The sequence below is a fragment of the Octopus bimaculoides genome, chromosome 2 (assembly GCF_001194135.2).
Source record: "Octopus bimaculoides isolate UCB-OBI-ISO-001 chromosome 2, ASM119413v2, whole genome shotgun sequence".
NCBI classification, from domain to species: Eukaryota; Metazoa; Mollusca; class Cephalopoda; order Octopoda; family Octopodidae; genus Octopus; species Octopus bimaculoides.
The window spans coordinates 137250601-137263102 of record NC_068982.1 but is presented as its reverse complement, the minus strand read 5'-3'; the positions used below and the strand labels follow the sequence as shown (position 1 = coordinate 137263102).

Sequence of the window (12502 nt, the reverse complement as noted above, 5' to 3'; positions counted from 1 at the left end):
TAAATAAATAGATACCTAAGTGGATGCTTTACTGCCTATCTAGTTCAGTGTCTTATGGCCGTGAGTTCAAAGCCCATTAGGGTCTGCTTTGCTTTACACTTTTTGAAGATTGATGAAACAAAAACAAGTAATGATGCAATCTTTTAGACTTTTAAGAGAGAATATTTTTATTTAAAATATTCATAATAGGTGCAGGAGTAGCTGTGCTGTAAGTAGCTTGCTTACCAACCACAAGGTTCCGGGTTCAGTCCCACTGCGTGGCACCTTGGGCAAGTGTCTTCTACTACAGCCTCGGGCCGACCAAAGCCTTGTTTGTGAGTGGATTTAGTAGACAGAAACTGAAAGAAGCCCATCGTATATGTGTGCGTGTGTGCGTACCCCCCCCCAACATTGCTTGACAAGTAATGCTGGTGTGTTTACATCGTTACGGTTCAGCAAAAGAGACTGATAGAATAAGTACTAGTCTTACAAAGAATAAGTTCTGGGGTCAATTTGCTCGACTAAAGGCGGTGCTTCAGCATGGCCGCAGTCAAATGACTGAAACAAGTAAAAGAATTGCATTTTGAACTTTTTCTTTGATTTTCTTTTTTTCTTTTTCCGTTGTTCAATCAATATTAGAGGTTATATTCCTGGATTTGAAGTAGGACCCTTTATTTATTTAAAGCAGAAATCTGAAGTTGTTATTTCTGAAGATGAATTTAATAGCAAAAAGCCTTGTGAGTAAATCTGGTAGACAGAAAGTGAAAGATGCTCAATCTCTCAGTGTGTGCGTACATGTGTGTCTTTGTCATGACATCATGCAATAGCTGTAGAAGGGTGTCACAGTCATAAAAGCTGCCTTCTATTTCAAACTTTCCATGGAAACATGATTGGCCAAGGGGAAATATTACTTTACTTAGAAACATGTAAGGGTTGGCAACTGGAAGAGCATCCAGTTTTAGACATTCTTTCTCAATAAATTCTGCTTGCCCAAGCAATCATGAAAAGGTACCATTAAAACAACAATGATGATGATGATAATAATGATTATGATGATATATTGTTGCTCCTATGTTACAGAAAGCAATTAATATTACTAAGCAACCCATTCCACTCTCAGAGTAGTTGGCATTAGGAAGGGCATCCAGCTGTAGAAACCATGCCAAAACAGAATGGGGTCTGGTGCAACCTTCCAGTTCACCATCCCTGGTCAAACCCTCCAACCCATGTCAGCATGGACAACAGATGCTAAATGATGATGATGATGATGATGATGATGATGATGATGATGAATATAAAATAAACAACATGCTATAAAGACAAAGATGAAATGTAATATTTTCTTTTCTAGCTAACATATATATTTATGTAGCAGCTTTTCTGAAAACCCAATGTTTATTACATACAACCTAACTTTACAACACAACTCTTTTTTTGCCATACAGCATAGGGTTTATTTTTTTAATCATTTTCTTTTTTTTTATGATGCTTCAATGACAGCATTCCAATTTCTAGTGACAACATAAAGATAAGGGATATTTTCTCTTTTGCTTGTTATTTATTTCATATGCTAATAATATTTTTTTCTTATTATTTTTATAGTTACCATAAAACATGTCAATCAGCTAATTTTGGCAACCTCCAGCAACCACTGCACTTGCCTATTCCACTTCACACGTGTGCAGTGAAAACCTGCAACTTCTCTCAACTCTTTCAACAGTCTTTCACAGTTATTTCTCTTTCTGTTTATCTTGAGTCAGCTTTGCACTGCTCACCACCTTCAAGATTCAATTCCATTTTTTCCCATCCTTCTCCATCCTAACACGGAATGGAGTGCATGTGCTTCAGTATTCATCTAGAAATTTCTACAGTAGATGAAAAAAAGATTCTCACACTGACTTGCAGCCCAATATAACTACATGAATTTATCACAGAAGATGAGTGATATTTATTTTACCAATAGGCGCAGGAGTGGCTGTGTGGTAAGTAGCTTGCTTACCAACCACATGGTTCCAGGTTCAGTCCCACTGTGTGGCATCTTGGGCAAGTGTCTTCTACCATAGCCTCAGACCGACCAAAGCCTTGTGAGTGGATTTGGTAGACGGAAACTGAAAGAAGCCTGTCGTACATATGTATATATATATATGTGTGTGTGTGTGTGTGTTTGTCCCCCTAGCATTGCTTGACAACCGATGCTGGTGTGTTTATGTCCCCGTCACAGATACTGATAGAATAAGTACTAGGATTACAAAGAATAAGTCCCGGGGTCAATTTGCTCGACTAAAGGTGGTGCTCCAGCATGGCTGCAGTCAAATGACTGAAACAAGTAAAAGAGTAAAAGAGTAATAATGCAGGAATTCGAACCCAGAATTTAGAAGGGCCTTACCAAATATCATAAGGTATATAGACGTGTCTCATGATTCCTGCAGCTTCACAGCCTTCATAGATATTTAACAATGATACAGAAGAGAAAATTTGAGACGGTATAAGTAGCTATAATTATAATTAACCGTTAAAAAGATGAAAGTGAAAGACAGCATCAGAAGAATTTGCATTCACATTATAAAGAAATATAACTAAAATGCATTAGAAATTTGGTCTGATGCTCTTCTGATTCTGCCTCGCATCACATTCCATCAGCCTAATGACAGTAAGATTTGTATCATTGACACAATAATAAATACCTGTAGAGGTGGGGTAGTGTAAATTTAAATGACCTGGATATATTACTGCTCCTTATACTCAGGGTTATGCCAAGATACACAGACAAGGAGGTCATGGTTAACTGGCTAGATATTGTTATCAAGGACCAACAGAGAATGATAGGACTCTTAATCAACATATCAGTCCCAACCAGTAAAAATTTTTTGAACATATAGATATAGAAATAGCAGTAACCTACACATGAAGCCTGAAAACAGAAGCAAGCTGATGATTATGTAACCAAAACCCCAGAACGTAAATACGCCCACCTATTGCATAGAGCTCTTTCAATACAATACAAATAATAAAACCAACACAAAATGCTGCACATACCAAAGGCATGTAGGGTTAATGAAGTATGCAATAAAAATAAATAAGACTAGTGAATAATAATAATAATAATAATACTGGATTAAACTAAACAGAAAAGAAATAGACAAAGCAAAATCCCAAGAATGGTTGAGAAACTCAGGACTCAAAGCAGAGACCAAAGGATTTTTAATTGCAGCACAAGATCAAAGCCCCCACCCACCAGAAATTATCAAAACATGTAATGAAAAGAAACATAACAAGTAACTGTAGAATATGTGGAGATGGACAAGAAACAATAAATCATATTTCTGGCTGCCCAGTCCTGGCTAAGAAGGAATATATTCACAGACACGACAGAGCTGGGACCTATATACACTGGAAGCTATGCCAACACTATGAAATAACAACAGAAAAAAGATGGTATAAACACGCCAGAAAAGGTCACAGAAAACGAGAAAGCAACCATACTCTGGGATATGCCAATACACACAGATAGAGAAATTAAGGCAAATAGAACAGATATAGTTGTCAAAGATCATGAAGAAAAAAATGCTTTCTAATTGATGTATCAATACCAGCAGATGACAACGTTTCCCTAAAAGAAATGGAGAAACTTTCAAAATACAAAGACCTGGAAATAGAGGGAACTCGAATGTGGAATCTAAAAACAGAAACAATTCCTATCATAGTAGGTGCCTTAGGTATAATAAAAAAATATTCAGACAAATACATAACAAAAACACCAGGACTTATAAATATATATAACATACAGAAAATTGCACTACTGGGCACTGCACACATCCTACACAAAACACTTTCAATACAGTAACCATAAGAGCATCACAGCAAACCACAGCACATACCCAAGGCACACACAACTGCGCTTGGTAGAGCAGTGAAAGCACGTGATAAAAATAAGACTACTGAATAATAATAATAAATTGTCACACCTTACACTGTGTTAATGGTTAACCTTACAGTAAGGTGGCACTAATTGGATAAATTTCCATACAACCATTAGGCAGAGACTACCAGGTCCAATGAAACTCATTCATACTAACTCACTTCTTCAGTGCCTGGGAATAACATTTAATCCTCTTTCTCTTCAGATTTAGAAATGCTCACATGACACTTTCAAACTACATTAGCAGCATTATTAAACACCTTCTCATTGACTACATACGTACGTGCATTTGATGAACTATACATGTAAACATACAGATTTAATACATGCATGTATACAAAAAAAAAAAAAAAAAAAAAAAAAAGTACATCCGTGAATGTGCATGCAAACACGAGATATTTACATCAATGACAACGGAATAACATTATCAATAATAATTTTATTTCATTGAATATGGTATTAGACATTAAGCATTATAATGTTTATAATAACTGCATAATGCAAATTTGTAATGTCATAAAACATTATTAGATGGTTTTCAACCTAAACTAAATAAAAAGCTATATTTATCAAGAAAAAATAATAGTCCAGTAACCAACATGGAGAAATGAAATATCTGAACCATCAATATTTTTATATTTCCTATTTAAATTCCCTAAATCCAATTTATTTGAGTTAAAGTATTAGGAAACATACAACATCTTTTAGTAATTTTAACCAGGTGCTTAATTTGTAATTGAAATGTCAATATTCATAAACAGATATTGAAACCTTTAGACCGGTCAGGGTTATAGTCCAAAGGAATTCTCCTGTCTCTTTCTTTTAAGCAACCTTGTAGTTGCTATCTACAATAATGCTCTGATCAATCTATCAGTCTACCTATTGGTCTGTCTATCTAGCCATCTATCTATCTATCTATCTATCTATATATATATATATATATATATACAAATTAGGATGACAAAATAATAAAGAATTATGTTATGAGTGTATTCCACCTTATAGCAGAAACAGTAGTAAGCTAATGAAGTTTATTAATTATTACAAGTTTATTAATTGTTTTTTACTTTGCCCATCCTAATCTCTTATTACTGCTCTGTATTCGACTGATGATTCATTCTGAAGCATATTTATATTGAGTTCCAGGTATATATATATACCTTTGGAAATATGCTGTGCGTGAGAAGACCCGGCAAGACAAGTGAGACCATAACCCGTGGCCTTTACCAAGGGTGTAGCCAGCCCACTTATGCATACCTTTCCTTCTTTGGACACAAAATCCTGCTTGTGAAGACCTGGTGAAGCAAGCGAAATCGAAAATTGAACCAAATTTGACAACTGACACCCATGCCAACCTTCCTTCATTGGACACTAAACTCAGCTTGTGAAGACCTGTTGGGGCAAGTGAGATCGAAACTGAATCAAATTCAATGACCGGCACCCGTGCCAGTAGAGTGCTAACAGCACCATCTGAGCGGTCCCCCAAAATTTCAGGACTTGTGCCTATAGTAGAAAGGATTAGATCAATCTCTATTTAAATTATGCTTTTATTTAATATTTCTCTCATTTTTACATTATTTGAAATACAAATGATAATGCTGATGCCTATATAGAGTTTTTATGAGTTTTGTAATGTGCTTTGGTTATTCAATGAGTGATCAGATATGTGGAAAATTCAGTTATCTGTAAACCCTCCACCAGTTCTATTGGTGCCAGATTGGGGCTTACTGCACAACCAGAAATTTCATGGAGAGTAATGGAGTGGAATTAGTATCAGCCTAAGAGAAATGAAACAACTCTAACTCGTATAAACTTATTAGACTTGGCTTACTGGGAAATCAGGTTTGGGCCTGACAGAGCCAAAGTGGATGAGTTCTCCTCGAGCGTTGGGCCTGACAGAGGCAAAGTGGATGAGTTCCCTTCGAACATTGGACCTGACGGAGACAAAGTGGATGAGTACCTCCATCAGGCCCAATGTTCAAAGAAAAGATCTTTGGGCCTGACAGAGGCAAAGTGGCTGAGTTCCTTTTGAACATTGGGCCTTACAGAGGCAAAGTGGCTGAGTTCCTTTCGAGTGTTGGGCCTCACAGTGGCAATGATCAAGACCTTTGGCATTATGTTGTGCTTGGGAAGAAGATCCATCAAGTCAAGCAAAATCGCAGTGGTGGCAGATACCGATGGCACGCAAACGCACCCCGATGTCAAGCAAATGGCACCTGTGCCAGTGGCATGTAAAAGCACTCATTATACTCTCAGAGTGGCTGGCATTAAGAAGGGTATCCAGCCATAGAAAAACATGCCAAATCAGACTGGAGTCTGGTTCAGCCTTCCAGCATGCCAGCCCAATCAAACTGTCAAACCCATGCCAGCATGGAGAACGGACATTAAATGATGATGATGATGATGATGACTTGCTCCATTTTATAGGCTCACAATTTGGATTTACTTAACGATAACCAGTGGAATATTTTGATAGATATGTATGAAGTATTTATAAATAAACCAAGCAACTAGACAAATGTTGATGTTACTCTCACTTCAAGACGACGAAACACACTGCACTGCAACTGATTGACAGTTAATTTAGCATGCATTTTTATTTCTGCATAATATAACAACAGAGCATACAATATAATATTATTACACTTTAATTTACATCTCTTATGATAATAGGCCGATCAGAAATACCAGGACTCATATTTTCTCCTGTCAAAGTTTTAGATTTCATGCTTAAAGAGGTCTATAGAAAACCAGTCGAGTGACTTTTTAAGTGGCCCCTAGTTAATCAGTGGGTTAGTTGTTAGGGTGTTGCACTCATGATTGCAAGACTGTGATTTCAATTCCCAGAATGGCTGGTACATTGTGATCTTGAGCAAAACACTTCATTTCACATTGTTTCAGTCAACTCGGTTACAAATGAATAACCCTTTGAGGGACTGGTGTCCCATTCAAGGGGAATGTTGAGTTATCAGTCACTTATACACCATGGAAATTGAGCATCTGGCCCTGTAAGTTCTAGGGCTTGAGGCCATAAAGTTTTAGGGCTCAAGGCCATAAAGTCCAAGGGTTGATGAGGATGATAACATGAGATTTGAACTGGAAGCTGTAATAGGGTTTCTGATTTAGGCATATGGATAACAGTTTTGAGGAGAAGGGGTTACTCAATACCATTGGTTATCTCAATATTTGACTCATACTCTATTTTATCAACCCTGAAGGGATGAAAAGCAAAGTTAACCTTGGCAGAATGTTCTAATGATTCTGTCAACTCACTGAAGCCATAATATGAGATACATGAATAATCTATATTATTATCTCATGATAATATCAAAATGGATTGTAACTTATATGTTTAGAAAGGGTTGTACTTATGCTTGTTTTTCTTATTTTTCTCCTTTCTTTTTTTTTTTGAGGTCTCTGAGGAACAAAAGAATTACCTGGAGAAAGAACAAAAATCAGTTTCAAATGCAAAAAAAAAAAAAAAAAAAAAAAAAAAAAATTAGAAGTTAAATTTACCATAAGCAGTTCCTGGACCATAGTCGTTCCCAGAGTCGATCATTACTTGACCCAACTGTTCAGCATTTGTATACCTGTCTCTCTTCTTTTTATCAACTTTCTCATACAAAAAGTCTTCCATACGGATATCTGGAGAGAAAAAAGGAAGTAAAAATGTTTAGTTTTCTGACAAGAATGTATATATATATATATATATATATAAAACACATCTAAATAACTGGCACTCTGTTGGTTATGATGGCAAGTGTTCTAGTTGATCTGATCAATGAAACAGTCTGCTCATGAGATTAAACATTCAAGTGACCAAGCACTCCACAGATGTGTGTAACCTTAATAGTTCTCAAAGAGATTCAGTAGGACACAGAATGTGACAAGCCTGATCCTTTCAAGTACAGGTACTATTTATTTTTGCCAGCTGAGTGGACTGGAGCAATGTGAAATAAAGTGTCTTGCTCAAGGACAAAAAGCGCTGCCAGGAATTGAATTCATGACTGTGATTGTGAGCCAAATATTCTAACTATGAAGTCACAAATTAGGTAAATGAGATTCTTTTTTTAAACCTTTCATTACTGCATTTATTTTGAGATGCTCATTTGACATTTGTACTATAGAGTTGGTTTCAGCCGGGTTGGTAATGAAAGGGTTAATGTCCACTCTTTAACCTTTACGTTACTGTATTTATTTTGAGATGCTTTGTGTTCCTTTCAATTACTTTAAATATAATAAGGAATTTAGTAAAATAACTTAGTTATCATTAAGCTAGTGTTAGGAATATAAATTGTGACTAAAGTTTGGAAGATTTTAATTCAGAACTTATGAAAATAAGACATCAGTACTCAGAGTCAGAGCCAGTTTCAGCCGGTTTGGTAACGAGAGGGTTAATGATATCTGTTAATGAGCTTTAAAACCATTTCAAAATGTTCTCTTTTATGACTTAAGTCAGATCATAAATTTTTGAAATTTAAATGTGTTATCTCTTAAATATTCAACTCAAAATATTTCTTGCATATCTGCTGTATAATTCATAGAAATTAACATAAAGCTGTGATTTTGACAAAGTTATCTAGTAGAGACTTTGCAAGATTTCATCAGATATCTCCAATATTCTAAAAGGCATTCTTTTAACACGAAAATCTACAAAATTATTAGTTGGTTGTAGACCTGGATAAAAAAAGAGGTCTAAAATAACAGCTTCAGAATGTAAACCATACACATAGTATTATGAAAGAAGATTTTAACTTAATTTAATATAATTTGATTTTAATGTGCATTGTTAAATGAAGTGTACACACAAGCTTGTTGACTATATCAAACAGCCAACAATGGTATAATTAACTGGTGTATTAATGCACAACTATAGAAACTGGAAGTAATTAATAGGCAATGCTTAATTAATATAATAACAAGATTAATTTTACTGAAAAACATAACAGGAATTTCCAGTGTAACTAACGCGTTAATTCTGTCATTACAAATCTTCGTTAGGGTATGTATCCAACATAATCCCAATGCAGTGAATACTATTTATGCAAACGATAAATCTTACAGAGCAGGTATCAAAAGAATCTAAACAGAAAATTATCTGGCTTCAGATAGGAAGTGTTTATAGTAATATTTCATAAATAAATTATGTGAAACGTCATCATAGAATGAAATATTTTCTCAGTTTCTAAACTACTTGCTATCAAATTCATAAGTTCAGTCTGACATGATAATCATCATCTTCATCGTTTAACGTCTGCTTTCCATGCTGGCATGTGTTGGACAGTTTGACTGAGGGCTGGCAAGCCAGAACGCTGCACCAGGCTCCAATCTGATCTGGCAGAGTTTCTACAGCTGTATGCCCTTCCTAATGCCAACCACTCTGAGAGTGTAGTGGATGCTTTTTACGTGCCACCAGCATGAGGGCCAGTCAGGCGGTACTGGCATCGACCACGCTTGAATGGTGCTTTTTACATGCCACCAGCATGGGAGCCAGTCAGGCAGCACTATCAATGAAATTATTAGCTCATAATTCAGAATTTTAATTGCTCATTATAATTCCACTTCAATAACTGAAATTAAAGAAATTTTAGTTATCTAGAAGTTCTGTAGAGGGTCTTTTCTTTTTTTTTTAGCAAGCCAAAGGATAAACGATCTTGCATTTTTATTTTGATTATTGCTTTTGCTGTAATTTAAGCCATTAACACCAATAGTCCAGTGCCTGTGGTAATGTATGACTCTCCAGCTGTTGCTAAGTAAACTCTCACTTTTAATTAGATCTCTTTTATGCATTTCTTGCATTCCACTTAACAACGCCCTTCTAGCAATATCAGATGCTGGTATAACAGAGCAAAAGTTAGGATCTTCCTTTATCATGGAACACTTGGATCTTTTGTTGGAGATCTTTGTCCCTAATGGTCTCTAACCAACAGACTTCATCGTCATCATTTAAAACCCATTTTCCATGCTGGCAAGGTTAGGATGATTTGACAGGATGCAGCATGCTGCAACATTGTACTGATTGCCAGCATCAACTTTGGCATGGCTTCTACAGCTAAGTACCTTGCCTAACACCAACTATTTCAGAGTGTGCACCTAATGTTTTCTTCATGTTATTGATACTAGTGAAGTTGCCAAGCAACTTGCAAGGCAGAAAAGAACAGGGGAAAAAAGAAGAGAAAAAATATTAATTGCATCTCTTCCATGACTGTACTATATAACAGTGATATGATATACTCATGTTAATAATTTAGTAACTTAGAGATCTAGATATTCTGAAGTTGAAAAAAAATATTGGCTTCAAATTTTAGCACAAGGCCAGCAATTGTGGGGAAGGGCACAAGTTGGTTACATCAACCCCACTGCTCAATTGGTACTTATTTTATCAACCCCAAAAGGATGCAAAACAAAGTTGACCCTGGTGGAATTTGAACTCAGAGCATCAAGTCAGAAGAAAAACTGCTAACCTTTCTGATAGAATTTTTCAGTTTGATGAGAACAGCAGTTTTTATTGTGTTTGTCCTATTTTTACTGAAGTCCAGAATCAGACTGTGATAAAATCAGATGAGTCTTCTGCTTGTCAATAATCTGCATATTCCAGATTATAAACTTAACTACATTGGATTCAATTACTTTTTATTTTTGTTGATGAAGATCTTTGTCATACCAGTATCCTCTGCAGACAAAAATGCTCATAGCAAACACCTCTCTTAAACACCTGTCATGATATCAACAGTTTTCTGTTCACAATTCTTCAGGACACCTATTTACACATTTTTGTTTTGTTTCGTTTTTTTAGCAGCTTGATTATTTTATAGGAATTTCATGTCTCAAGTTACAGAGAATGTTTCTGATAAATGCCTTTCCACTGTTGAAGATTATAGAAGGCTGGACCCCCTCACCCTATTCAAAATAACCGGTTTACATAGAAAGCTTTCTTAGGTAAAATCTAAATACTGGTTGGTTGTTTCAGTCTCTGCAAGAAAATTTGATTGAAACCATGCTGAGTAAAGGAAAGTTTAATTTCTCCCATCATAACCCATGTTAAGTTCATTTCTTGAAAACTGTGTAATTGTTATAACTACTGTTATCATGTATTTAACAACAGATTAAATGGGTTGTTTGTTATTCGTATGTCATGATAATTCTGCTACACTATGCAGGGCGCTTCCAGATTAGAGAGAAGCAGTTTGTACACTAGTGTGATGAGTAAGGCTGCTGAATAATGTAAACATTTCTGCCATTAAGGATGATGCATCAAACAAGAAAAAGATAAAATTAGACTGTTATATAACACATCAGAGTTTTGCTTTCTTAAAGATGAAATCCATCTCTAAATTATTTTATTAAACTGATGAAAAGAAGCACCAGTTGAATAATAACAATAATAAAAGAATAGTTAACCAGCAGCATTTAGATATTTCGCAAAACTGAACAAGCTTAGATTAAGTATGTTGGCTTCTTTGCAAAAGACTCAAACAGCTGTCTCTTAGTAGCAGGAACAGAAAGAGATTACCTAATAACAGCAACACTAAAGGGTACAATAACATGACTAAACCTATTTATGTAACCACATGTTGCAATTCAGAGATGGAGATTTATGGAAGAGTCATATGAACAAACAATCTCTTGAAATTTTTTAGAAAAAAGCAAAGAAGTGAATTATAGAACAAGCATCACAGTTACACAAGGAAGTAATACACTGCGGAAAATAATGAGGTTGTCTCTGTGTTTTATTTTTTAAGGTTTTTTTTTTATAGCCCCTACAATTGTGAAAATGTGAAACTGTAAATGAAGTTGTTTCATTTTTCCCTCATATTTATTACAAACTTTATTACCATTTCTATTTTGCTGCCCTGCACTATCATACATCTTCTATTCCCCCAACTCACTCCTGGCACCCCTGCCCCACTTATTCCTTGAAGGTCCACTCTGACACCTCTTCACCCCCTTTTCTCATCACTTCCCAGCTTCACTCCACCCTCTCTTCTAAAATATGAGGAGTCATGTAGCCCCTTTACTGCAAGAAACCTCTTCTACTCTGGCCCTTTCTCTCGTACTATATACCCTCTACTTATTCTTCTAGCATAAACTTACCCCTTTTGGTCAGGGTCCAAAGTCTGCATGGTAACCTTAATTGTGCTGGTGGCACAAAAAAGAGTACTCAATGCATGCTGTAAAGTGGTTTGCATTACGGGAGGGCATCCAGCCATAGAAACCATACTAAACAGATACTGGAACACAATGCAGGCCTTGAGCCCATTGGATCCTGTCAAACTGTCCAGCCCATGCCAGCACAGGACATGGACATTAAATAATGATAATTCATTGGGCTAAATTTTGTTGCTAAACTTTCAACATTTAAATTGTTTCAATGTTTAGCTGTTATATATCAAGAAAACAGAATGCAGTCTTTTAACAGGAAGGGGTAAGACACTTGTTTCTCAACCACATAGTTCCAGGTTCAGTCCCACTGGGTGGCACTTTAGGCAAGTGTCTTCTACTATAGCCTTGGGCTGACCAAAGCCTTGTGAGTGGATTTGATAGACGGAATCTTGAAAGAAGCCCGTTGTGTGTGTGCGTGTGTATATATATATATATATATAT

The 12502-nt window shown here is 35.9% G+C and overlaps 1 protein-coding gene across 4 annotated transcripts in view; it reads right to left on the bottom strand.

Moving 5' to 3' along the window:
• Positions 1-12502, bottom strand: part of LOC106869469 (endophilin-B1) — a 164395-nt gene that overhangs the window by 95201 nt on the left and 56692 nt on the right. For all 4 annotated transcript variants that reach the window (XM_052965627.1, XM_052965629.1, XM_052965628.1 and 1 more), the window contains exon 3: positions 7415-7543. In XM_052965627.1, the coding sequence (XP_052821587.1) occupies positions 7415-7543 (129 nt within the window). The remainder of the gene's footprint in view (positions 1-7414; positions 7544-12502) is intronic.